Source organism: Daucus carota, chromosome 2 (genome assembly GCF_001625215.2).
Source record: "Daucus carota subsp. sativus chromosome 2, DH1 v3.0, whole genome shotgun sequence".
NCBI classification, from domain to species: Eukaryota; Viridiplantae; Streptophyta; class Magnoliopsida; order Apiales; family Apiaceae; genus Daucus; species Daucus carota.
In genome coordinates, this window is record NC_030382.2 from 52,761,897 (window position 1) to 52,788,347 (window position 26,451).

General features: G+C 34.8%; 6 protein-coding genes across 6 annotated transcripts; all 6 read left to right on the forward strand.

Annotated features, from left to right (window-relative positions):
- The first annotated feature begins 2,475 nt into the window (after positions 1–2,475).
- LOC108205908 (berberine bridge enzyme-like 21) lies at positions 2,476–4,771 on the forward strand. The gene is made up of 2 exons (XM_017376034.2): positions 2,476–4,145; positions 4,443–4,771. Exons 1-2 carry the CDS (start codon positions 2,547–2,549, stop codon positions 4,542–4,544), a joined length of 1,701 nt encoding a protein of 566 aa, XP_017231523.1. The 5' UTR covers positions 2,476–2,546; the 3' UTR covers positions 4,545–4,771.
- Positions 4,772–9,312: 4,541 nt separating this feature from the next.
- LOC108206997 (monolignol oxidoreductase AtBBE-like 13) lies at positions 9,313–11,144 on the forward strand. The gene has a single exon (XM_017377453.2). The coding sequence runs from the start codon at positions 9,336–9,338 to the stop codon at positions 10,971–10,973; it is 1,638 nt and encodes a 545-aa protein (XP_017232942.1). The 5' UTR covers positions 9,313–9,335; the 3' UTR covers positions 10,974–11,144.
- Positions 11,145–11,280: 136 nt separating this feature from the next.
- Positions 11,281–13,550, forward strand: LOC108208425 (berberine bridge enzyme-like 26). The gene has a single exon (XM_017378957.2). It carries the CDS (start codon positions 11,592–11,594, stop codon positions 13,293–13,295), a length of 1,704 nt encoding a protein of 567 aa, XP_017234446.2. The 5' UTR covers positions 11,281–11,591; the 3' UTR covers positions 13,296–13,550.
- Positions 13,551–14,969: 1,419 nt separating this feature from the next.
- LOC108209694 (dolichyl-diphosphooligosaccharide--protein glycosyltransferase 48 kDa subunit-like) lies at positions 14,970–20,307 on the forward strand. The gene is made up of 13 exons (XM_017380743.2): positions 14,970–15,318; positions 15,417–15,553; positions 16,291–16,416; positions 16,718–16,771; positions 16,907–17,020; positions 17,874–17,929; positions 18,011–18,052; positions 18,609–18,684; positions 18,872–18,943; positions 19,017–19,142; positions 19,233–19,337; positions 19,837–19,920; positions 20,043–20,307. Exons 1-13 carry the CDS (start codon positions 15,048–15,050, stop codon positions 20,088–20,090), a joined length of 1,311 nt encoding a protein of 436 aa, XP_017236232.1. The 5' UTR covers positions 14,970–15,047; the 3' UTR covers positions 20,091–20,307.
- A 226-nt stretch (positions 20,308–20,533) lies between these two features.
- On the forward strand, positions 20,534–22,375 carry LOC108209693 (berberine bridge enzyme-like 26). Its single transcript, XM_017380742.2, has one exon. It carries the CDS (start codon positions 20,534–20,536, stop codon positions 22,133–22,135), a length of 1,602 nt encoding a protein of 533 aa, XP_017236231.1. The 3' UTR covers positions 22,136–22,375.
- A 1,428-nt stretch (positions 22,376–23,803) lies between these two features.
- On the forward strand, positions 23,804–25,647 carry LOC108206543 (berberine bridge enzyme-like 26). Its single transcript, XM_017376877.2, has one exon. The coding sequence runs from the start codon at positions 23,820–23,822 to the stop codon at positions 25,569–25,571; it is 1,752 nt and encodes a 583-aa protein (XP_017232366.1). The 5' UTR covers positions 23,804–23,819; the 3' UTR covers positions 25,572–25,647.
- The last annotated feature ends 804 nt before the right edge of the window (positions 25,648–26,451 follow it).

A 26,451-nucleotide genomic window follows, 5' to 3' on the forward strand; every position in this document is an offset into this window, starting at 1 on the left:
GTAAAAGTGTGATCCTCAAAAATCATGTTTATTATGATATTCTAGACATATCATACAAAATTATTTAAGATCTATCTACCAGAGAGTCACATGCTCTCCTATCTATTCAAAAACATGATGGATATATATTTCTTTCCAAAAAAAAAAAAAAAAAGTGACGCAATAACTGCTATAGCCCAAATGATCACTACACCAACGACAAAGCCAAAAATTAGTAGCTAGCATGATACTAGCTTTGAAAAAGATCGGCGGACACATATATTTTACATATCTTCAGTGTAAAGTTGCTCTACTCATGGGATGTCTTTCAGTTTATCTTACATAATCCATTGACTTCTATCTAGATCTAATTTAAAATTATGGGTTTGTCCATTTTCAAGTAATCGGGTGAAAATATGGGTGCTCTTAAAGAGTTTTATACCGTTCAAATTACAAACACTTGTGATGTAATACAAGATAAAAAACTTCACCATTATTCTTTTAAATATAATTTATATATTATTTATATACTAAATTATAATAAACCGATATTGGTATAATTCGTAGTCGTCCAAAAAATGTAATCAGTTGGTAAATATAATCTGGTTAAAATTTAATTCATTAATACTAAAATACTAATAAGATGATGTTAAAATTTAAATTATAATTAATAAATTACGATTTCTATACTCGCCCGTGCTTCGCACGGGTTAAAGGCTAGTATATTATAATAAGACAACATCGGTATAATTTGTAGTCCAAGATTTTAGTTATATTTTTTGGTTTGGTACTCTCCTTTTGGTACTACAAGTCTACAAATGTGGAGTCTATTAGTATTATATTGTTAAACAGTTTCAAATACTAAAAACACTCATAACAAATCCATTATCATATAATATTTCATTAAAAAAATTATAATGATGTTATAAATAAAATTATAAATATACAATTTTGAATATCTTTCTTTTAACAAGAACCTTCATATAACTATTTTTAACTTTAACGTGTTCTATTTCAATATAAACACGAACCATTACATACCCCGTTCTAACTCTATTCTTAAAAGTTATTGTTGTCAAAAAAACCAAGATTACAAAATTACGTTGAAATTCGATTGATTAGAATACTGAATCTTTTCAAAGGTATTACACGATCGGCTATGTTTGGGAAAAATTTGAATTTTCTGATTTTTTTTATTTTTAAATATACGTGTACTAAATGCGGATTAAATGTACTAAAATCCTTAAAATATATACTAGAGTTTGTCCATTTTCAAGTAATGGGGAGAAAATATAGTCAGTTAAAAAATATAATTTAATTAAAATTCAATCCATTAATACTAAAATACTAATAAAATGATATTAAAATTTAAATTATAAATAATAAATTACGAACTATATACCTATTTTTTTTTAAATATAACAGTCCCGGCATATCAAACGAGAGAGGTATAATGAAATAGAAGGAGTACATTTCCCTAATACGTCACTACTGTACAAAGGCTCATGCATCGATTTAGCATCATTAGTTTGTCTGTCGGGTTGGTCTGTGACTCTGTATATATTTGCTTAATCAAACAAGAATATTTATATGCCAGGTTGGTCAAATAAATTTTCAAATTTTTATTGCTAAGCAACCAATAATTAATTTAATATTACAATTGTTAATATGATATTATATTATAAAATATGTGTCTAGACTAAATACAAAAGTTATCACAAGAGATTAAGAAGAATAATTTTAGTCTAATATATCTAAAATATCATTATCCCATAAATATAAGTTTATTATTTTAATTTATAAATTTAATCTAGTATGAAATTTCTTTATATATATTAGTTGGTTTAATATTTTCGTTACCATTTCTTCTATTTTGATTTATTAAACGTTTAAGATTTTGCATAGGAGTTAAGAAAATTTATTAGAATAATTAAACTATAATTAAAAAGATATTATTATTTTACATCATGCCCCCGCGTTTTGTGAGTATTTTTGTAATATTTTATTATAAATATAGATAATAAATAAGGGCAACTAAGGAAAGTTTCTCAAAAAGGGCAATCAAGAAATGATTGACATCACATTGTACACAAAAAGATTATTGTAATAAATATATAAATATACTTTTTTAAAACATCCAATAAATATAAACAGGGGGAGTAATTACTATAACATGTTTTTATAGTTTCCAGACAAAAATAGATTTTCTTATATAAACTTATTCAAAATCAGTAAAAAATCTGTCTATTAAATTTATCCTTGTAGTTACTTCATAATCAGTTTGATTGCTGGGACTCGAGACAGTGACACTTTCGAGAACACAAAAAGGTACCGGGAGAAAATTCATCTTCATAAGTTCCTGCGTTAATCGTATGTTGAAAATTCAGACCACTTAATTTCCCGTGTATAAAGAAAGTTCCCCGCTTTTCGGTACCACGTTACAACTTACAACTTCATGTCTCATTCTTAAAGTCACACTTATCCTAGTATTTAAGACCTACCACCCTCGAACATACATACTCCTCTATTCTTATTACAAAGCAGTACAGAAAACAAACAAAACCAATATGACAACCCCTGTTCTTCTCCCAATGTTTTCTCAATTATTGCTTCTTTTCTCTCTCATGTCTCTCTCAAATGCTGCAGAGACCTCAGATTACACAACCTTTATTGAATGCCTAGTAAAAAATTCAAGCCCAGATGATCAAGCTAGTGTATCTTCCATTGTCTACTCACCTCAAAATTCATCATTTAATTCTGTGTTACAAGCTTACATCAAGAACAAAAGGTTTAATACCTCGGCAACACCAAAACCCGCGATCATTGTCACTGCTACCAAGGAATCCCATGTCCAAAACACTGTTATTTGTGCAAAAAACATGGGAATTCAGCTGAAAATTAGGAGTGGCGGCCATGATTATGATGGGATTTCTTATGTTTCTGATACTACATTTATCATTCTTGATTTGTTTAATATTAGAAAGATTGATGTGAATATTGCCACAGAAACTGCAGTTGTTGAAGCTGGTGCCACACTTGGTGAACTCTATTACAGAATATGGGAAAAGAGTGATGTGCATGGATTTCCTGCTGGTGTGTGTCCAACTGTGGGAGTCGGAGGTCATTTAAGTGGCGGAGGCTATGGTAATATGTTGCGTAAATTCGGGCTTTCGGTTGATAATGTGATTGATGCTAGAATTGTTGATGTTAATGGTAAAATTCTGGATAGGAAATCAATGGGTGAGGATCTTTTCTGGGCTATTAGAGGTGGCGGGGGTGCTAGTTTTGGTGTTATCTTGTCATACACAATTCAATTAGTGAAAGTGCCTAAAATTACGACAGTTTTTCGGGTTATGAGGAGTTTAGATGAGAATGCAACTGATATTGTTCATAGGTATCAGTTTGTAGTTGATAAGTTGGATGATGGTCTTTTTATCAGGATGCTTTTGCAGCCTGTGAGTGGGAAGGTTAAGGGACAAAAGACTATTAGAGCAACATTTATAGGAATGTTTCTTGGTGATTCTAGTACTTTGAAGGGGATAATGGATAAAGGATTTCCTGAATTGGGGTTAAAGAAAGAAGATTATTCGGAGATGAGTTGGATTCGGTCAGTGATGTGGTGGGCTAATTTTGATAACACAACATCGCTGGATACCTTGTTGTCGAGGAATTCGGATGGAGTGAATTTCTTGAAGAGGAAATCAGATTATGTGCAAACTCCGATACCTAAAGATGGGCTGGAATCAATTTGGAAGAAGATGGTTGAGTTGGGGAAAGTTGGGTTTGTTTTAAATCCTTATGGTGGGAAAATGAGTGAGATTTCTTCATCCGCCACGCCTTTCCCACACCGGGCAGGGAACATATACAAGTTGCAGTACTCGGTGAATTGGCACGAGGAAGGTGCCGAAGCAGATAAGAACTACATGAGTCAGATAAGGAGTTTGTACAGCTTCATGACACCATATGTGTCTAGTAGTCCCAGAGGTGCATTTTTGAACTACCGGGACCTTGATATTGGCGTTTCTGATCATGGTAAAGATAGTTACACGGAAGGACAAGTCTACGGAGAAAAGTATTTTGGGGCAAATTTCGACAGGTTGGTGAAAGTGAAATCTGCCGTTGATCCAGAAAATTTCTTCAGGAATGAACAAAGCATCCCTGTTAAGGTAATGCAGTCCCGACGTTTAAAAAAATAGACATACACAGCAGGGTCTATCAGTATCTGTATCAATTATAATTATATAATCGATTTCCTATGAAATGTATTATTATCATGCTGCGCTTATAGCAGATGAGTGTAGATGATTTCTATGTGAATTGGATGTAGCTAGTCAAGACACCATACTTGTCTATACTTTTCAGTTTGTATGTCACTATATTTATAAATATCATCAAGTCTTGAATATATGAATTGTTCGTAGAATGCAATTATTTACTTAATCCCATATATCTTACTGATGTAGGTTGCTAATATCTCATCCTCCAGCAGACATGCTCTCAGAAAGTCATTGGGTATGTCATTGTCCTGTTTGTGCTCTGTAATTTCTTTTGTTTGTGTTACCTAGCTTAATATCCTGCAATAAGAAGTCATCTGTAAATGTTGAGATGTGTTGAAATTCCGGGGTTCTAATGGTGAACGTGGAACTGTTGTGTTCATATATGAATGTATGGCCAGTTTTAGCTGAATTAAAGATCCGGGTCCTGTTTGAAAAGTTCAGATTTTGTAGATTGGTATGTGTAATTACTTCCACCAAAAGTATGAAAAGGTTGTAGGGGCATTCAGTTTTTTCCTCGAGGTTTCTTCAAGAGTTTGCTTAGTACTTTACTCTGTAGTTTGTCCTTGAGCACATATTAGAGTATACGATACTTTTACTTGCCTTAAACTTGCAGTGCTTGATTAGCATTGTCGGCATAACTGATATTCCGATAATACTATCAAGCATTTACCGAGTCAAATATATCACGTGTACTACTTTAGCTAAGACAAATCTAAAACTTGGAATAGTGAAGTTGCCAACTCCCTCAAGACTCGGAAACTTATATATTGGGAATGGGATGCATGAGTGGATGACTGAGAGCATTATTCGAAGTCAAACTCACCTATAAAGTGACGAACTCCTCTAATACCTTAAGATAATATACAGACATTTTATTTTTAATACAGCGGATTTAGGAGAAAATTGACAGGTAAAAGATATGTTATGAGCTAAGCCAGAGCATTATCTGTTTCTGTTTGTAGTATTGTGTAAACAATTGAAGAGGTCTTCAATGTCAGCATTCCGCTCTGCATATTATAAAATCTAACGAGCTTGCATTGGACAAGTGCATGAAGCCGGGGCTGTTCGAGCATATGCTCAGCTGCATCCGAATATATACGACAAAAACGAGGTCGGCAACTAATCTTTTTGGTTTGAGAACAAGTATACGACTTAACAAGGAGAATGCAATTAGGATTTTTTGATTCAATTAGTGGCTATAATTTAAAGAAGAGGCTCACTATTGTCCCATTTGCTAAAATTCAATTATGAAATAATGTGCATTTGTAAATCGTAATGTGTTGGGGTGGTTATTTGGCAACAACTGACTCAACGTCAACGATTAACAGTAACATTGCGGTATATATTCTGTACTCACTCAATATCCAATGTTACTACACGCCAAATATCTGGCTTTACAACGTGAAAGACAAGGCCGTGTTTCAAGACTGAGGATGAGATATTTGAAGTTATAACGCTTCGAATCACTACTACTTTGTGTCCTGTGTGTTCTTTTCTTCCGCTTATCGACACTCTCACCTTCATTTTGTCTCAAATTCTGACATGTTCGAGTTCTGCACTATGCGTAAAATATTAAGGAACGGTTTTGGATTTTGCAGCATTTTCTTAATTGGAAGGCCTGAGAATATTTGTTTTTGTGTTCTAGCTCCATTTTAATGTCTATTTTTTGAGTTTTAGTACATATTTTAAAGTATTTTTATCTAACCATTAGAAGTATTAGTTTTAATTTTTTTTATGAATAAAAAATGTATTATTTTTATTAAAAAAAGAAATTTCAAAATTAATAATTTTAAATATATATTTAAAACATGTTGACATATGTGTCGAAAAAATAGAAAATACATATTTGAGAATCTATTATATAATTTCATTCTTTTTATTCTTGTCGTTTAAGAAAAAACACATCGCTATTTTTATATAATTATATCATCAAATCCGTGTAATTGAATTGTGCTACTCATATCTCAAACGACCAAACAAAGGGGAGTACTCACTAACACACACACCATTTTGAACAAAATCTGAAAATAATATAATGCGACTCATTTAGATGACCCGATATAACTGAAATGTGACGAATTCATCTTGCAACCTCGTGTGAGGTTGTCATTCTCCAAATCTCGTTCGTTTAGATACGGGACGAAACCAAAACACGAGGAACATATAATACACGACCAAAAATCAGAATTTAGCATCTATATAATTCTTCATGCTTTTCGTAAAATATGTATATTTTTCATTATAAAAATATTAGTTATTTTAACTTTTAACAGTTAATTAAAAAAATATTGTATTTATTATCCTAATCCCGAGCACGGTTGGATAGCCTAGTGGTTATGGGCTTATCCTCTGTCGTCCCAGGTCTTGGGTTCGACCCTGGCTCATCTCGAGAATATCTTAGAACAGATACTCATTTGTAAGGCTATAAGCCATATTTGTCAAAAAAAAATTATCCTAATCCCTTGAATATAAATTGAACATCTATTTTTTATTAAAATATGATTTAAAATTAATATTTAAAAATATGTATTTTACAAGATTTGATTCTGTAAGCCTAAAACTTCACTTCTATCATCACTCCATATATTGATACAGAAACATGGACTCGCAGCAGACAACGTAATAGATGCTTACTTGACTGATGTGTATGTAAGAATCCTTCACAGAGAAACCACGGCAAAAGATATTTTTTGGCAATTAGGGGAGGAGGTGGAGGCAGCTTTGGAGTCATCGTCTCGTGGAAAATTACGCTGGTTCGAGTTCCAGCAGTGGTGACATTCTTCAACATCCATAAGAAGTTAGAACGAGGAGCCGCAGAGCTTGTTCACACGGTGGGAGTACGTTGCAGAAAAGCTACCTGAAGTTGCTGAAAGGAATTTGGAAAAAAATTCTCGAAGAAGAGTCAGTTTACATGATACTAGAACCATTTGGAGGAAGGATGAAAGAGATTTCAGAATCTGAAATTCCTTTTCCACAAGTTAAAACAAATGCTGATACACTCAACTTCTTTAGGCATGAGCCAAGTATTCCACTAATCAGCAAACTAGAAGTTTAATCCTGATGGGTAATGTGGCAATGGACACTTTTTGCCTGCATGAAAGCCTTCCATCAATTGTTGCATGTTACTTAAAAAAAAATTCTGTTTTAGACATCCTAGCCGCATTCATCTAGCCATTGTTCAGTACTCGCTGCAGACAAAGAATACAACATAATTCCAGTATACTCAACATCGGTGACCATTAAGCAGATACGCTTAATATACATCACATTACAGATTTATAACAAATTAATATACTTATATACTTAAAATAAATCTCACTGTCTGGCGAGTGGCGACTCTATATATGTTCATATGACAAATCTTTAATTTCTAGTAAAAGAAATTGATTATGCTCTAATCTAAGGGTGTTATTGTCAAAGATAGTTTCGCTCATTGAAGGTCCAATTGTATATCCCTCATTGAATAATTGCTATTTGATCAAATATGTGATCAACAAGGTTCAGTTATATACACTTGTTTTCTGGTCCTGCATTTCAGGGTGCCAACCCTGAGATGGCTTCGAGGATAATTTTAGATGAAGTGAATGACTATATCCAAAATCTGTATATCTTCGTAGTTTGTTAGTTCTAAATTTCTTGCAGTAATACAACCTCATACTTACAGGCAGTTTGCAAAAATAATAAATACTGATATAAAAATTGTGTGGGTTCAACTAGTGGGTTCAACCGTTCAAGAGAAGACAACTATATCAGTGTTGAAACCAGAAGAAAATATGGTCTGGAGCTTGTAGTGGTTGTAATTGGCAATTACTGAGCATCAACACCGAAACTAATACAAATGCATCAATAACATGGTCACTTACTGGAGCTACTGATAAATGTGGCAAACATTCTGCACTAACTCAATATCTAATAGTGCCGCACACTATATGGTTGTACAGGATACAACGTGTACATGGGTGCAGAACAAGGTCATATTACCTCAACGTTGAAACAAAACGCGTAACTTTTACACTCTTATTCTACTCATATTTCACAGAAATTGTAATATATTATTAATTACTCGCCTGTAAACAAACACTTGATATGTCTTTTGGGAGTTGATTTTGTTTCCGAATTCAAAGTCCACGATCAAATGAATACTATGTTCCAAGCAAGTGCATGTTATGCAACACACATTGGTGATCTAGATTCCAGTTGAATTGCCAAAATGATATTGGGAAGTAGTGGTGGGATACATATCCACTGTCAAAAGCTAATCATCAGCTTCCATTTCAACAAGACATTTCACAAAATAAGTAAATCTCATTCATAATTTGTCTCTACGGTCCCTCAACTGCAGACTGCCGTTTCCTGAAACGTTGGAACAATATTAGACCCGAAAGCTGAGCGCCAGCAATATTAGCCTCTTTTCATTCTTACTCCAACAGGAATTCTAGACTTTGGCCTAAAAAAACACCGATATCATCATATCAGGTTGTAACAATATCATATTACGCGCTCCTTGCTTCCTACTGCCAAAAACGTATTACTCCCACTATATACAGAAAAAGAAATAGGTAATGTAGTTTTTTTCTCTTGAAACCAATAGGTAATGTTATTAAAAGTACACGATTTATTAGTTTGATGATACATATATCAAATAATGCAAGTTTAATCAGTTTAATGACTTGACAAGTTTATTGAATTCAGTTACCCAACTGCAAGTTAAGGGTCAGTTTATTGATGATTAGCCTATTAACTCGTACCGGAAGCTTCAAGATTAATCAGATTTTCTGGTTTTTGCAGACCGCCTTAAGTAGCTTAGTTAGAACTAAGCGGTGAACTTTTAAAGATGGAAATCGAATTGGCAGAAAACCTTGAGTCTCGAAAATCTGTAGATATCTATTCTACTGTAAATTTATTCGGTATTATGTATACAAAACAGTAAGAAGCATGCACCATAGTCCACACAGCAATTTAAGATCAATAAGCTGTAACCATATACGTTTCTATTACCTCATTTATTGTGTCATCTTCCAGACTTTACTAGTCTATAAATGAGGCCTGTGATCACAAGACAAACACATCAACCACAATATGGCATTATCAATCTCATTCAATAACCTTGCAAGCTATTTGATCAGTTTCAAAATCCTAGTATTGTTTTCTGCTTCAGGGGTAATATCATATCCCATTGAAGATGTTTTCTACAGATGTCTGTCTTTCAATTCTGGAAATTCAATTCCATTCTCTACCAGCTTATACACTCGAAACATCACTTCTTTCGATTCTGTTCTTGCATCGACAGCCCAAAATCTTAGGCTTTTAGGACCTACCATTCCCAAGCCTTTGCTGATTTTCACACCTTCCCAAGAATCCCACATACAAGCTGCTGTCATTTGCTCTAAACAGCTTGGAATTCAGCTCAGAGTCCGAAGTGGAGGCCATGATTACGAAGGTGTGTCATACGTTTCAAAAATGGGATCACCATTTTTAATTCTTGACCTCTCCAAACTACGAGCAGTTCGTGTTAATATACAAGATAACACTGCATGGGCTCAAGCAGGCGCCACAGTTGGTGAAGTCTATTACAGAGTTGCAGAGAAGAGCAAATTTCATGGGCTTGCAGCTGGTCTTTGCACAAGTTTAGGCATTGGAGGCCATATTACAGGAGGTGCATATGGCACTCTGATGAGAAAATACGGACTTGGAGTCGATAATGTAGTGGATGCGCAGATAATAGATGCAAATGGAAAACTTATGGATCGACGAGCAATGGGAGAAGATCTTTTTTGGGCCATTAGAGGAGGTGGAGGTGGAAGTTTCGGAGTCATAGTATCCTGGAAAATAAAGCTTGTCCCAGTGCCATCAATTGTAACAGTGTTTTATGTTCCAAGAACCTTGGATCAAGGTGCAACAAAACTTCTCTATAAATGGCAACAGATTGCTGATAAGCTTGATGAAAGGCTCTTCCTTAGAGTCATTATACAACCGACTGACTCAGCTAAAAAAGGGCAAAGGACAATAACAACAGGCTATAGTGCACATTTTCTTGGCACAGCTGATGAATTACTTGAAGTTTTGACGAAAAGTTTCCCTGAACTAGGGGTGAAAAAAAGCGACTGCAGCGAAATGAGCTGGCTTCAATCAGTGCTTTACATTGCTCAATATCCGGCAAACACACCACCTGAAGTACTACTTAAAGGCAAGGCGCTTTTCAAGAATTATTTCAAAGCCAAGTCTGATTTCATGACCCAGCCTATACCAGAGACCGGCATTGAAGGACTGTGGACCAGGCTATTGGAAGAAGACTCTCCTTTGATGATATTGAATCCATATGGAGGAATGATGAGTCGAATCTCAGAATCCGAAACACCTTTTCCTCACAGGAAAGGAACGTTATATAAAATCCAGTACCTCACACTCTGGAGTGAAGCCAATAAAGAAACAGAACCGAAGCACGTTGACTGGATTCGAAGGCTTTACAACTACATGGCAGCTTATGCTCCCATGTTTCCAAGAGGTGCATATGTGAATTACAGAGATCTTGATTTAGGAATGAATAAGGATAAAAACACAAGCTTTGTACAAGCAAGTGCATGGGGTTACAGGTATTACAAGAACAATTTCAACAGGTTGGTTCAGATAAAGACCAAGGTTGATCCAGATAACTTTTTCAACTTTGAACAAAGCATCCCTACACTTCCAAGACCAAGCTACGGATGGGGAAATTAATCTCAGCTCGCATGGATCAATGCATAGTAAACAACTTATATTCTTCAATAAAAATGAATTTGAATTGCTCTAGGACATGATAATGTTATCTGTTTCGATTGTGCTTAATATTTCTGTAAACAGTTTCTGGAAACTTAATTATATATGAACATATAAGTCTTGTAAAACGAATTATCATGTCAAAAACTAAAACACGTGCAGCTAGCTTTAGGTGCTTTGACATAAATATATAAAATGTGGCTTCAACTCAGAGACTCCAGAAGAAAGTGTATAAAAAAGTGTATAGAATTAAGAATTGGCATTAACGCAGGCTATATCTAGTTCAGCAACCATAGAATGACCTCCCTGATCGCGTATCGTCCAGTGTCATCGTGCATCGATCACATTAGATTTAGTCTTAAGGACGTTAAAGAGTACTATTATACAATGCCATGCGTGTTAAAGCTTATAACTTCACAACTTAACAATTACCTGTTGCCCAGATCTGATTTAATATCTATTGCAGCTTTTAATTCTCTTAAGTCAACTATATCCAGGCTGCATCATAGATAGTGGCATTCCCCAAAGGGCCAAAACTAAGATTTACTCAGTACAGTAAGATTTTATACTCCAACTTGCATGAGATATACAATTAGCTTCCGAGAATTTATTTTAGCCTACAAATACTCATATCTTTATTCTGTTGGAAATATCAGCACACACAGCAGAGGAACTCAAGAAATGGAGTTGGCAATATTACTCTCCCTCACCTTTTCGATCTTGGCACTTTTGTTTACAGCTGCAACAGCTGCTTCGACTCCCGTTGAACATAGTTTCCATCAATGTCTATCTCAAAATTCAGACATCCCCGTTCCATTTTCCACAACTTTTTACACCCCTAACAACGCTTCCTTTACATCAGTTCTTGTATCCAATGCACAAAACCTCAGGTTTATTGAACCATCTGTTCCAAAGCCTGAGCTCATTTTCGTACCATTTAACATATCACATATCCAGGCAGCTGTAATTTGCTCAAAACAACTCCAAATTCAGCTACGAGTACGTAGTGGTGGCCATGACTATGAAGGCTTATCTTATGCATCAGATACAAACCAACCATTTCTTCTACTTGATCTTTCAAATTTTAAATCCATCATCGTCAATATAGATGATAACTCTGCTTGGGTTGAAGCTGGTGCAACCATCGGTCAACTCTATTATAGAATAGCGCAGAAGAGTAAAATTCATGGATATCCAGCTGGCCTTTGTCCGAGTGTAGGCGTTGGAGGGCACATCACAGGAGGTGGTTATGGTCCTCTCATGAGAAAATATGGCCTTGCAGCGGATAACGTAGTTGACGTTCAGCTGGTTAATGCTAATGGAATAATTCTTGATCGAAAATCCATGGGTGAAGATTTGTTTTGGGCCATCAGAGGAGGCACAGGGGGGAGTTTTGGGATCATTATCTCGTGGAAGATAAATTTAGTTACGGTTCCATCAACTGTCACATTTTTCAACGTTGTCAAGACGGCGGAAAAAGAAAAGATAAAGCTACTGCACAAGTATCAACAAATTGCACATAAAGTTGATGAAGATCTTTTCATCAGAGTCATTTTTCAAGATGTGGATGCAGCTACAAAGGGCGAAAAAACAGTACAGACATCTTATAATGCATTGTTTCTTGGCGGAACTGACAGACTACTCAAGGTCATGAACGAGAGCTTTCCGGAATTGGGATTAAAGAAAGAAGACTGTAACGAGATGAGCTGGCTTGATTCTGTTCTTTCCATATCCGCGTCATCTGGATACAATACAAGTTTAGAAGCCCTGATTGAAGGTAGACCTCCAGCCAGACTTTCTTTCAAAGCAAAGTCTGATTATGTGCAAAAACCAATCTCAAAAACAGGACTTAAAGGTCTATTAAACAGGTTTCTTGAGGAGGATAGTCCTTTCATGATATGGACTCCATATGGTGGAAAGATGAGCCAAATTTCAGAATCCGAAATTCCTTTCCCTCACAGGAAAGGCAACAGGTTCATGATTCAGTACATCACAGGCTGGTTCACTGACGATAAAGACGTGGAAGCGAAACACATTGGTTGGATGCGCAATCTCTACAGCTACATGGAGAGATATGTTTCAAGGTCTCCGAGAGCTGCATATGTGAATTACAGAGATCTTGATTTGGGAATGAACAAAGATCGATCCACAAGTTTCCTAGAGGCAAGTTCCTGGGGTACAAAGTATTTTAAAAGCAATTTCGAAAGATTAGCAAGCATAAAGAGTAAGGTCGATCCGGATAACTTTTTCTTCCATGAACAAAGCATCCCAAGATTAATGTAAAAATTTTAGAGGGTACATCGACTCTCAGGTTAAACTTTACATCGTTCGGCGTTGACAAATATATCTGCTAAGACTGCTATTGTTTGTTGTTTAAATTATGAAAAATGAAATCTGTCATTCTGATATGTTTAAGTAGTATTGTTTATTTCAGCTTCCAGTAATTCCTTTCTTGCGTTCACGCACCGAAAATTACTTGGTAAGCAATTTTTTTTATGTTTTTTCCCCGACAAAGAGTGGACAGAGAGGATTGATTATGATATGGATCTTCAAACTGAAATTTAACTCTAACAAGTTCATGCAGCAGTTTCACTCCGAACAATACGGCGACACAACGTCCATAAAAAATTACTAAGACGCAGTTGACTTTTATAATAACGTACTCATGTTTAATTGTTTAATATATAAAATATTGGGGAATTATCTTGTATATTGTTTTTTCAATCTTATTTTCAAAAATACTACCTTATCCAATCTTATTTTCAAATCTCTAAAATATTTTCAAAAATACTACCTTTTTGAAAATATTTTCCAAAAATACGGTGGTTGCATATGCAACCATATATGCAACTACAAATCATGATTTCGACTTCCAGTTTTCAAATGTCATTTTCGACCTCATATATATATATATATATATATATATATATGAGGTCGAAAATGACATTTGAAAACTGGAACTCGAAATCATGATTTGTAGTTGCATATATGGTTGCATATGGTTGTATTCAGTTGAATTCAGTTGATTCTATTGCAATCTAATGGCCCCGCCAGGGGCACACCATACATCCGTTGCAATTTACAGTTTTCAGTTGCATTTAGTTGCATATGAGGTTGCATTCAGTTAATTCTATTGCAATCTAATGGCCCCGCCAGGGGCACCCATACTTCAGTTGGAACTTACAGTTTTCAGTTGCATTTCCATACTTCAATTGGAACTTACAGTTTTCAGTTGCATTTAGTTGCATATGAGGTTGCATTCAGTTGATTCTATTGCAATCTAATAGCCCCGCCAGGGGCACCCATACTTCAGTTGGAACTTACAGTTTTCAGTTGCATTTAGTTGCATATGAGGTTGCAACTGTAAGTTGCAACTGATGTATGGGTGCCCCTGGCGGGGCCATTAGATTACAATAGAATCAACTGAATACAATCTCATATGCAACCATATATGCAACTGAATTCCTGATTTCAAGTTCCAGTTTTCAAATGTCATTTTCGACCTCATATTTGGAATCGATATATATATCGACTCCAACGATGAGGTCGAAAATGACATTTGAAATCTGAAACTTGAAATCAGGATTTGTAGTTGCATATATGGTTGCATATGCAACCACAGTATTTTTAAAAATATTTTAGAGAAGGTAGTATTTTTGAAAATAAGATTGGATAAGATAGTATTTTTGGAAATAAGATTGAAAACGTAGTTATGAATAAAAAAAGCCCTAAAATATTTGGTCTTAAAAGAAAATGAAATAATTTATATTTTACATGACTAACATACTTTTTTATTTGCTCAAACATAAATATTATCTATTTAATTTATTTTTTACGAGCTTCAAAATAACGGTAGTATTAAATTTTAATGTATCAAATAAATATTAAAACTCACGTAAATTAAGAGTAAAATAAAACTATTTTATAAAAAGAGAAAGATAAAATAAAAGCGAAAAGAGAACGGAGGACGACCTGCTCAAGTAGCAAACTCAATTGGGCTCTGCTACACACACTTGAAACCCTAGTAAAACGAAAATGGCAAGCAGATACATATTCACGTTAACCCTAATTTATCTTCTTCCATTCATTATCATCTCATCACCTTTAGATGATCCCAGAGATCAACGCGTCTTAGTATTGCTCGATGACTTGGCTCTCAAGTCCTCGCACTCGATCTTTTTTAATTCTCTTTTGAAACGTGGGATTCACCTTGATTTTAAGCTTGCTGATGATCCAAATATTCTTCTCAAAACATATGGCCAGTATTTATATGACGCGCTTATTCTTTTTGCTCCTGCCACTGAACGTAAGTTAATTAGGTCTACGTGTTAAAATTTAAAACAAATTATTCCTAAATTATTCCCATTAATTTGGTGATCGTTATATATGCATGTATTTGGATAGGTCTTGGAGGGTCGTTAAATTTGGCGGCTATTTTGGAATTTATCGATTCCGATCGTGACTTGATTGTGGCTGCTGATGAGAATGCCTCTGATTTGATCCGAAACATTGGAATTGAGTGTGGTGTTTTGTTTGACGAGGCAAGTCCTGCTTCATTTCTATGTTTGTTTAAATATATCAAACCTTAAAAGTTACGATCTCGGTGTGTTATCTTATACTCTCTCCGTCCCAGCCAATTCTTTACGTTTGGTTTGGGCACGGAAGTTAAGAAATATGTATAAAGTAGTGGAAAAATGTAAGGAAAGTGAGTCAAATGATGGGACCCATTGATTTTTAATATATAAAAAGGAGATAGCGGAGTAAAAGTAATATGAAAGCGAGTAAAAGTAGTGTGAAAAAGAAGAAAGTTGAGAAGTGGTGGGACCCATTAACTATTTTTGGTAAGTTTTGAAATGTAAAGAATTGGATGGGACATCCCAAAAAGGAAACCGTATAGAATATGGTGGGACGGAGGGAGTATATATTTTGTCATGAATGTATATTGTTGTGGATCATTAGCAATGCATCAGCTGTTACTATGCATAATTACTTGTTAGCAAAACAAGTAATTTGATGATTTTCCCTAAGTAGTGAGAAAACAGAAATTTGAGCAGTAGATACTCCATGTCGATTGCATAGTGCTAACATCGCCTGTCTTGCTCAGGACGAAAGCACTGGTAATGGATGAAGGAAGACACATAACATGTAATCTCAATTCCACTTAGGAAAACCCTTTTTTCCTGGCCTTAAGTGATTAAGTTTGATATGAGTACTCTAGTTAAGGAAAGAGTTCTCAGTAAAAATATACAACTTCATTGTAATATTTGTGATTGTACAGGACCCTTCTACCATGGTTATTGATCACCTGAGCTACGCAGTGGTAGGAAATGAAGGAGATCATACGTTGATCGCCTCAGATGAACTTATACAATCTGATGTTATACTGGGAAGCAGAGGAACTGGGGTTAGTTTTACAGTTACTATGACAGTTTTCAACACTGAAGGATGACTTACAGAATTACAGTGTGTTTAATTGCTATCCCTGTATTTCTCTAGCAGTCTCTTCTGACTGCACTCAGCTGGACATTTAAATTTTACATTTTCTTTGACTGTTCCAAGTTCTTCAAGTCATTTTTTCCTTATTACCTCTATATACCAACATCTTCAGCCAGGTTGAACCTAATTCTTAAATGTTAAGAACATATATGTCAGTAGTAAAAGGTATATTACTACGTGCTATATACTTAAAATGGTGTGTGCAACAGGCTCCTGTACTTTTCAAAGGAATTGGACATTCGTCACATCCAGCCAATAGTTACGTAAGACTAAGAAATCTTTGTTTGTCATTTCTTTTTTCACTATGATATTGCAGAAGAAGCCTGAGTATATATTAAGATGCTTTAATTTCACATTGTCTCTGTTGTGATTTTTATTCGTGTCCTATTTATCTGTAGGTCTTGAAGGTTCTTTCAGGTTCTCCATCAGCATATTCTGCCAATCCCGCATCTGAATTGTCAAGTGCACCCACCCTTACTGGAACTGATATCTCATTAGTTTCAGTTGTGCAGGTTGGTTTGTATTATCAGGATTACTTTGAGTCCTTGTCTGCCAAGTTTTTTTTTTTCCATTACTAAAATTGTTTTGCTATTTTAATCCTATCATCAAGATCCAAACAAACTTGAGCTATATTCTTGATGCGGGGTTACTCTATTTGGCCTTCACGTTCACTTTGACAATGGTTACTTTTTTTATAGCACAGAGGGAAGTCTTTTCAGACATGCTTTGCTCTCTTGTTATCAGCTAAATTATTCTGTTGTTAGCTCAGCTATACTCATTTTTTGATAGAATTCTACATGGATTTTCCTTGGTGTGGGACTGAGGAATTGTAAAACATAATGCTCAAAACATAGTAGATGCTCCGTGGCCACTTTGATCTCACACAACTTCACTCATCCATGATGCATAGAAATCATGCTAAACAAAACTCTGAAGTTGGGATTGATATGGTTTGCTTATCCCTACGTATAGCATCTGGGGAGTAGTGAGCCTGTTACCATGAAGGCCTCAGCATCCAAGAGAAACTTGTTCTATAAAAGTTGATACTTACTGTTTTCATAATATAGAACCATGATCCCCCTTGTGGTCCTAATGGTAGAGAATAGTCCTCATTGTAGCAAATAGCTGCTTCGTAGTGCTTCTTATAGTCCTCATTGTAGCAGGTTATGGTCAAGCACTGGTGTACACTTGTAAATATTCTTGTTTTTCAATGGTTCACGTAGCAGCTGGAATGATGATGGGGCTCTAGGAATTGTTACAACAATTAAGTATTCTTGGATTAAAGTTTTAAAATCCACCATCCCTGATGTCCATCAGCTAGAAGATCAACTAAATATGTGATGTGTTGGATTGTCATTATTGCAGGCTAGAAATAATGCAAGGATTCTGTTATCTGGTTCACTGGATTTGTTTAGTGACCGGTATGTTGTACCTTGTATTTTTTTAAAAGTTTTCATACTGCAAGTATTCTTGCCAGTAACTCTGTTCTTAATGTTATTTAGATTGTTCAAATCAAGTGTGCAGAAGGCTGGAAGCTTAAGCAAGTGAGTCAAGTGCTTTTAATGCTCGTTATTTTTTGGACACCATGATGCACATAGACAATTATATTTTTCAGTAATGTAAAGATTAATGGTTTCAAAAACTTGAATGTTCCTGATGTGGACTTAAATGTGATGGAAGTTTATGTGCCGCACCTGATAATCTTACAACGACACATTCATTTATTTGTCTCAGTGTATGCTTATTTATTTGAAGTGGGATGATATAACATTTAACCATCTTTCAATGGAGTTTCTCAGGTGTATAAATAAGTTAAAACCGTACTCTTGCATATTATTAAAGAACTATCCTCTTTCATATGATTATTTGTTGTTTTATTTGCATCATGTGAGTTGCAGTTTTATTATATGCCAAACATTTATAATAATTATCCTTTTTTTTTTAACAAGAAAAAAATTTATTCGCGACCCAAAAGACTGATATATTCTTAATCTGAAATAATTGACAGTAACCAACATTATGCGGTATAACTCAGCAAATTGTCATATGAACGAATATATGCATTATTTGTAACTCATAATAATGTTGTTCTCTGATCAGATACGAAAAGTCTGGCAATGAAGAATTTGTCACTGAACTGAGCAAATGGGTGTTCCATGAAAAAGGTCACTTGAAGGTGAGGCATGTCTCCTTGTGCACTTCTTTATGTCACCATGCTTGTTTTCTTTAGCTGGTCAGACGGCATTAAAGCTGTATGTAATTTGAATCTATACAAAATCGACAACTGCTTTGCTAGTAGATTTTTTACACTGGGTTGTATATGAATTAGTAATCCATGTTATGAATCTTTTTTCTTTCTACAGGCTATGAATGTCAGGCACCACAAAGTTGGAGAAACAGCGAAACCTGAGAGTTACAGAATCAAGGATGATCTGGTAAAGCTACAGTTGCATGCATATACTTCTGTTTCTTACAACAGATTAAGTAGAAAAAGGCTATTTGCTTCAGGAATACTCCATTGAGATATATGAATGGTCTGGAGCAAGCTGGGAACCATATATTGCTAATGATGTTCAACTTCAGTTTTACATGATGAGCCCTTATGTTTTGCGTACCTTAACAACCGATCAAAAGGTGATTAATCTAACTCTATATGGTTGTGGTTTAGGTGATAACTTCACCTTTGTTACAAATCTTGATATATCTTCTTCCCGACTTTTGTAGGGTCTCTATTATACTTCATTTAAGGTGCCAGATGTTTATGGAGTTTTCCAGTTCAAGATTGAGTACAACAAGATTGGATACACCAGTTTATCAGTTTCGAAACAGGTGAGAGGCTTGCTAGCAAGTCCTTTGTGCTAACAAGGGAAAAGTATTTGCTGAATGACTACAACCATATATTTAATAACAAGGAGACAAGTTGAAATGGATGATAATAATATTTAAGATACTAAGTGATGGTCATGTCATTAATTTATAACTAACATGAAATGTTGTGTTAATCCATGTATAATTCAATCTCTTTCATGTATATATATATGTTAATAAGCTAAATGAGGTCTCAAAGATAGTGAAACAGACAACATATTTGAAGTTTGTTTCCTTTAGTTTATACCCAAACAAGTTTGTTTCCTTCGAGTTTATACTTAAATAAGTTTGTTTCTAATTAAGTTTATACTAAAACAAGATATTGTAAGCAGTTTTTTCTGTTATAACTTATAAGAGTATCTAACTTGATAGCTATCTTTGCCCAACTGTATAATAATAAATGCCTTTACCAAAATATACTGCATCTTTGCTAAGCATTGCGATGACCAAATATGTGCAGATTCCAGTTCGACCTTTCAGACACAATGAATATGAAAGATTTTTAACAACAGCCTTCCCTTATTATGGAGCTTCATTCACTACGGTAATACTGTGTCCAATATGTACTCATATTTTTGATGGTAGCATGCACATAAACTCCACCCTATTTTAATGCAGTTTAAACTTTAAAATGAAACTGAGACAATTGTGTGTTAATGATTGCAGATGGTGGCTTTCTTTCTTTTTAGCATCATATACCTTTATAACAAGTGAAATAATTCTACGACACACACAAGTTCAGCTTATGGAATCTTATTCGGAGGTCTACATGTTCATCTGCAAACTTTTTTCAGGAAAATTTTTAAGGTGATGTTCTTTTTTCTGTCTCCATTTCGTTGGAGCAAACTTCCACAAATCACAATTCTTCTTTGCTTTGTTTAAGGTGTGGCCTGTCTTTTTGGCTTTAATAAAAGTTTATCTTGATCTTTCACTTTTCTCGGTCATTTTGTGAGGCAAACTTGTACCATGATACTTTTTTGTTTTGTTGGAAACGTGGCTGATTGGTCTTCATCTATATTGTATCCAGTCTCACGTTTCTTTACCATCCTGTTAGAAATCTTCCAGAAAAGTAATCATCACTATGTCCTTTACTTTTAGAATCTTACACATATAAAGCCACCTGGTTATACTTCAACATAACAAAGAAACACTGAGATATGGAGCTACCTGTATTACTCTTTGCCACCTTTCTGGTGTTGGCACTTCAGTTTACAGCTTTAATAGCTGCTTCAACTACAATTCAGAATAGTTTTCGTCAGTGTTTATCTCGGAATTCAGATATCCCCATTCCATTTTACACAAATTTTTACACCCGTAACAACGCTTCCTTTACATCAGTTCTTGCATCTACTGCACAAAACCTCAGGTTTACGATACCTTCTGTTCCAAAACCTGAGATTATTTTTGAACCGTTGAACGTATCGCATGTCCAAGCTGCTGTTATTTGCTCAAAAGAAGTTGGAATTCAGCTAAGAGTACGTAGTGGTGGCCACGATTATGAAGGCTTATCTTATACATCGGATATGAAGCGACCATTTCTTCTACTTGATTTATCAAAACTTAAATCCATTGTCGTTGATATTGATGATAACTCTGCTTGGGTTGAAGCTGGTGCAACAATTGGTCAACTCTATTATAGAATAGCAGAGAAGAGTAAAATTCATGGATATCCTGCTGGCCTTTGCACAAGCGTAGGCATTGGAGGGTACATCACAGGAGGCGGTTATGGTCCTCTGATGAGGAAATATGGCCTTGGTGCAGACAACGTTGTTGATGCTCATGTGGTTGATGCCAATGGAACACTTCTTGATCGAGAATCCATGGGTAGAGATTTATTTTGGGCAATTCGAGGTGGTGGAGGGGGGAGTTTTGGGATTATCATTTCGTGGAAGATAAAGTTAGTTATGGTTCCATCAACTGTTACAGTTTTCAATATTGTTAAGACCTTGGACAAAGAAAAAACAAAGCTACTGTATAAATATCAAGAAATTGCACATAAAGTTGATGAAGATCTCTTACTGAGCGTCAATTTTTTAGTTGTGGATGCAGCTATTAAAGGAGAAAAGACCGTGCAAACATCTTATAATGCATTGTTCCTTGGCGGAACTGACAGACTGCTTAAAGTCATGGAGAAGAGTTTTCCAGAATTGGGACTAAAGCAAGAAGACTGTATGGAGATGAGCTGGTTTGAATCGATGCTTTTTATATCTGGATTAAACGGGTACAATACAAGTTTAGAAGCTGTAATCGAAGGCAGATCTCCATCCAGGGTTTCTTTCAAAGCAAAGTCTGATTATGTGCAGAAACCGATCCCAAAAACAGGACTTGATGGTCTATTAAAAAGGTTTCTTCAGGAGGATACTCCCTTGATGATATGGACTCCTTATGGTGGAAAGATGAGTGAAATTCCGGAATCCACAATTCCTTTCCCACATAGAAAGGGAAACAGGTTTATGATTCAGTACCTAACAGGGTGGTTTGCTGATGATAAGGATGTAGAAGCAAAACACTTTGGTTGGATTCACGATGTTTACAGCTACATGGAAAGATATGTTTCAAGATCTCCAAGAGCTGCATATGTGAATTACAGAGATCTTGATTTGGGAATGAATAAAGATAGATCGACAAGTTTCCTGGAGGCAAGTTCTTGGGGTACCAGGTACTTCAAAAACAATTTCAAAAGATTAACAAGCATAAAGAGTAAGGTCGATCCAGACAACTTTTTCTACCATGAACAAAGTATCCCAAGATTAATGTAAGAAATCAAGAGAAAGTACTCACTTGGCCAGTGGACGAAGATATCTGGTATAATGCTTTGTTCGAATTATGAAAAATAAAATTATGAAAAATAAAATGTCACTGTGACAATTTGACATGTTTACAGATTTCTTTCGTTTTTCATGCATTGAGAATTCTTTAGTAAGCAATTTTTGATGTTTTGTATTGGACGGAGAGGGTAGCTTATACGAAAATGAGAATTTGTCAGGTGGTTTCTGAAATTGTTTCCTGAAAATTAAGCCCAGCGCCATCTACAGTAACACCTGAAGTGATGATAAAGTTCGATGTTTGCTTTTGGAACATATTCAAAATCCGTCCTATTTTAGCGAAAAGAAATTGAAAACTAGAATGGATGTGACATAATTTTTCATCTCCGAAACATTCTTTAGAGTTAAACTGGTACAAGTAGTTAGCATAATTTTAGGAAGCAAACTTTCATAATCCTTCTTGTCAAAAATATTGAAAAGAAAATTTCATAATCCTTTTATAATTTATTAATAAAGATGTGGCTTGTATTCTTTTTGCGTGACCTGTTTGGCTTATTTTTTTGATAATGTATAAGCTTATTTTTTTTTAGAAAATACATATTTTTCATAATTATTTTAAATATGAATATCAAGGAGGTGTTTTATATTATTTTTTACTAAAAGAAATAAACTTATTTTAGAAAATATAGGATTGTATATATTTTTTCACAAATAATCTTTATTTCTGAAAAAATTTAACGGGCACTCATTTTATATTTTTATTGAGAACTTATTTTGTGATAATACTTGTATCCGTGATTTTGTGACAGGTCTCTTGGATATTTTGTGTTGATACAGAAATGTGGCTGGATTCAATTATATAGCGCTAAGTCTTGTGTGTCCCTAAGCACATATTAAATATAAAATTTTATGTATTTGGCTATTTTAATTAGTATGATTATCATATGTGTAAGATATTCATAATTATTAATAAATAATAAAAATTAATTAAAACGAATCAAATTTAGAAGATTTCGTACTTATCCTCGTGGGCAAATCGCAGTAAGACGGATAAACAATTATATTCTAGCGACCAGCGTGTCTCACGTGTTTACTCTCTTTACTTTTTTTCTCTTTTCTTTTATAGGATCCTCCGAGAAAGTCATCATCCATATGTAATCGTGGACCAGGCAAGTTAGATCAAATGGAATAATAAAATATAACTATGAGCAATGTAATATATATATTTACAAAAAATACAAAAAATTTAAAACTCTTTCTGAAAGTATGAATTTACCACTTTTCTCACTATAACATAAGAATTTAAGCAACAACCTTCCAATACATAGTCTAATTACAAATTGTTACATGATTAATTTTGCTAGTGATTCCTCATTTATCTTTCCTACTTTTTATTTTTTTTTCATTTTTTAAGAATATAATTTCATGATCTTTTCCAAAACTATTTTTAATTAAAATTAAAATATAATTTTTTTATTAAGAAAAATAAAAAAACTTACAAAACTATATTCTAGAAAAATCTTGAATAAATCACTTGTAAAAGAAGTTGATAAGCCGGGATCAGGGAAGGAGTACATGTTAGCAAATAGCAATGACTAGCACCGTTGAAAACAAAAACTCTTCATCGTAGCAATCAATAATAAATGGAAAGGCCCGACAAAAAAGTAATATATGAAATATGAATATCTTAACCCCCTACTATTTAACATCTGAAATTAAACATCCACACAAAAAAGAGAGTCAAGCAATGGAGCTAGCAAATTCACTTTCTTTCACCTTCCCAATTCTGGCAATTCTGCTTACAGTAACTGGTTTATGGATGAGTGCTCTTGGAGTTATAGCTGCTTCAACTCCAGTTCAAGTTAGTTTTCATCAGTGTCTATCTCGGAATTCAGACAGTCCCATTCCATTCTCCAAAACCTTTTACACACCTAACACCTCTTCCTTTACATCACTTCTCGAATCTACTGCACAAAACCTCAGGTTTACGCTACCTTCTGTTCCAAAACCTCAGCTTATTTTCGTGCCATCTAACATTTCCCATATCCAAGCTGCGGTTATTTGCTCAAAACAACTTGGGATTCAGCTACGAGTACGTAGTGGTGGCCATGACTATGAAGGCTTATCTTATGCATCAGATACAAACCAACCATTTCTTCTACTTGATCTTTCAAAATTCAAATCCATCATCGTCGATATTGAAGATAACTCTGCTTGGGCTGAAGCAGGTGCAACCATCGGTCAAGTCTATTATAGAATAGCTCAGAAGAGTAAAATTCATGGATTTCCAGCTGGCCTTTGTACGAGTGTAGGCATTGGAGGCCACATTACAGGAGGTGGCTATGGTCCTCTGATGAGGAAATATGGACTTGCAGCAGACAATGTTGTTGACGCTCAGCTGGTTGATGCTAATGGACTAATTCTTGATCGAAAATCCATGGGCGAAGATTTGTTTTGGGCCATCAGAGGAGGCGCAGGGGGAAGTTTTGGAATCATCATCTCCTGGAAGATAAAGCTAGTTACGGTTCCATCAATTGTCACAGTTTTCGACTTTGCCAAGACCATGGACCAAGACACGACCAAGCTACTGTATAAATATCAGCAAATTGCACATGAAATTGACGAAGATCTTTTCATCAGAGTCAATTTTCGACTTGTGGATGCAGCTAGAAAGGGCGAAAAAACAGTACAGACATATTATAATGCATTGTTTCTTGGCGGAATTGACAGACTACTCAAGGTCATGAACAAGAGCTTTCCCGAATTGGGATTAAAGAAAGAAGACTGTACCGAGATGAGTTGGCTTGAATCTGTTCTTTTCATATCTGCATCATACCGATACAATACAAGTTTAGAAGCTCTGATTGAAGGTAGATCTCCAGCCAGGAGTTCTTTCAAAGCAAAGTCTGATTATGTGCAAAAAGCGATATCGAAAACAGGACTCGAAGGTCTACTAAACAGGTTTGTTCAGGACGATATTCCTTCCATGATATGGACTCCATACGGTGGAACGATGAGTCAAATTTCAGAATCTGAAATTCCTTTCCCTCATAGGAAGGGAAACAGGTTTATGATTCAGTACATAACAGCCTGGGTTGCTGATGATAAGGACGTAGAAGCAAAACACTTGGGCTGGATACGCAATCTCTACAACTACATGGAAAGATATGTTTCAAGATCTCCGAGAGCTGCATATGTGAATTACAGAGATCTTGATTTGGGAATCAACAAAGATCGATCCACAAGTTTCCTAGAGGCAAGTTCTTGGGGTACCAAGTATTTCAACAACAATTTTTTAAGATTAGCAAGTATAAAAAGTAGGATTGATCCGGACAACTTTTTTTACCATGAACAAAGCATTCCAAAATATGAGTCGAAAATCAAGAGAGGAGATAGTCATCTTAACTTGGATCATTTGGCTAGTCATTGACATTGACGTTAAAGTTATCAAAAGAATGAAATGTGTCCGGTTTGCTAATAAATAAAGTAGTAATTTTTTTATGAAATGCGGATGTTAAAATTTATTTCAGTTGTTTCGGATTTTAATTCGTCTACTCTACCTGCTCATAAGTGGAGCTGGCACAAGTACAAAACACATTTCTGTCTCGATCCTGTGTCTCATAGATTTTTTATCTTTATTTTACACGTGAAATCCTACAGCAAAGTAGTTATCAATGTGTGTTTTGTTTTCCTTACAAAAAAAAAAAAAAAATATGTGTGTTTTGTTTTGTTTCCTTTTATTTCATTCGGAGCTCGCCAAATCTTCCCGCAATCTTTTCTTTGGGTATATCTTTCCAAATGATTTTATCTGTTTCTTTGACTATAAATGATTTTGTTTATTTTAAAATGGATTTTCAAAGTTGCTCATATTTGATTTTGTCTGTCTTTTCACTTTTCAGTATAAACTAGCTTTCTAATCCGTGCAAAGCACGGGTTGTTTTAAATTATTTTTTTCAATATTTCTTATATCTTTTTGTTCATCCTTTTAAATTAAGATTATTAGTATTATAAAAAATATTTAATTTGGTATTTAATTTTCATCATCTAATAAAAAAAATCGAATGAAGCCTGGTGAAAAAGCAGTAAACACTTTGCTCAGAAACGAGGCTTCGTGTTTGTTTTTCTTCACACTCCCAATCCGCTATCGCTCCCCGCTAGTAACGTAGTCTCGGTTGATTTCCCTTCTTTTAACTACTCAAATGTTTCGGTTAATATAACGGAGTCTCGGTTGATTTCCCTTCTTTTTCGGTTAATATTTTTTAAATCATATACATATTTGTATATAATATACATATTTGTATTGGAGTTTT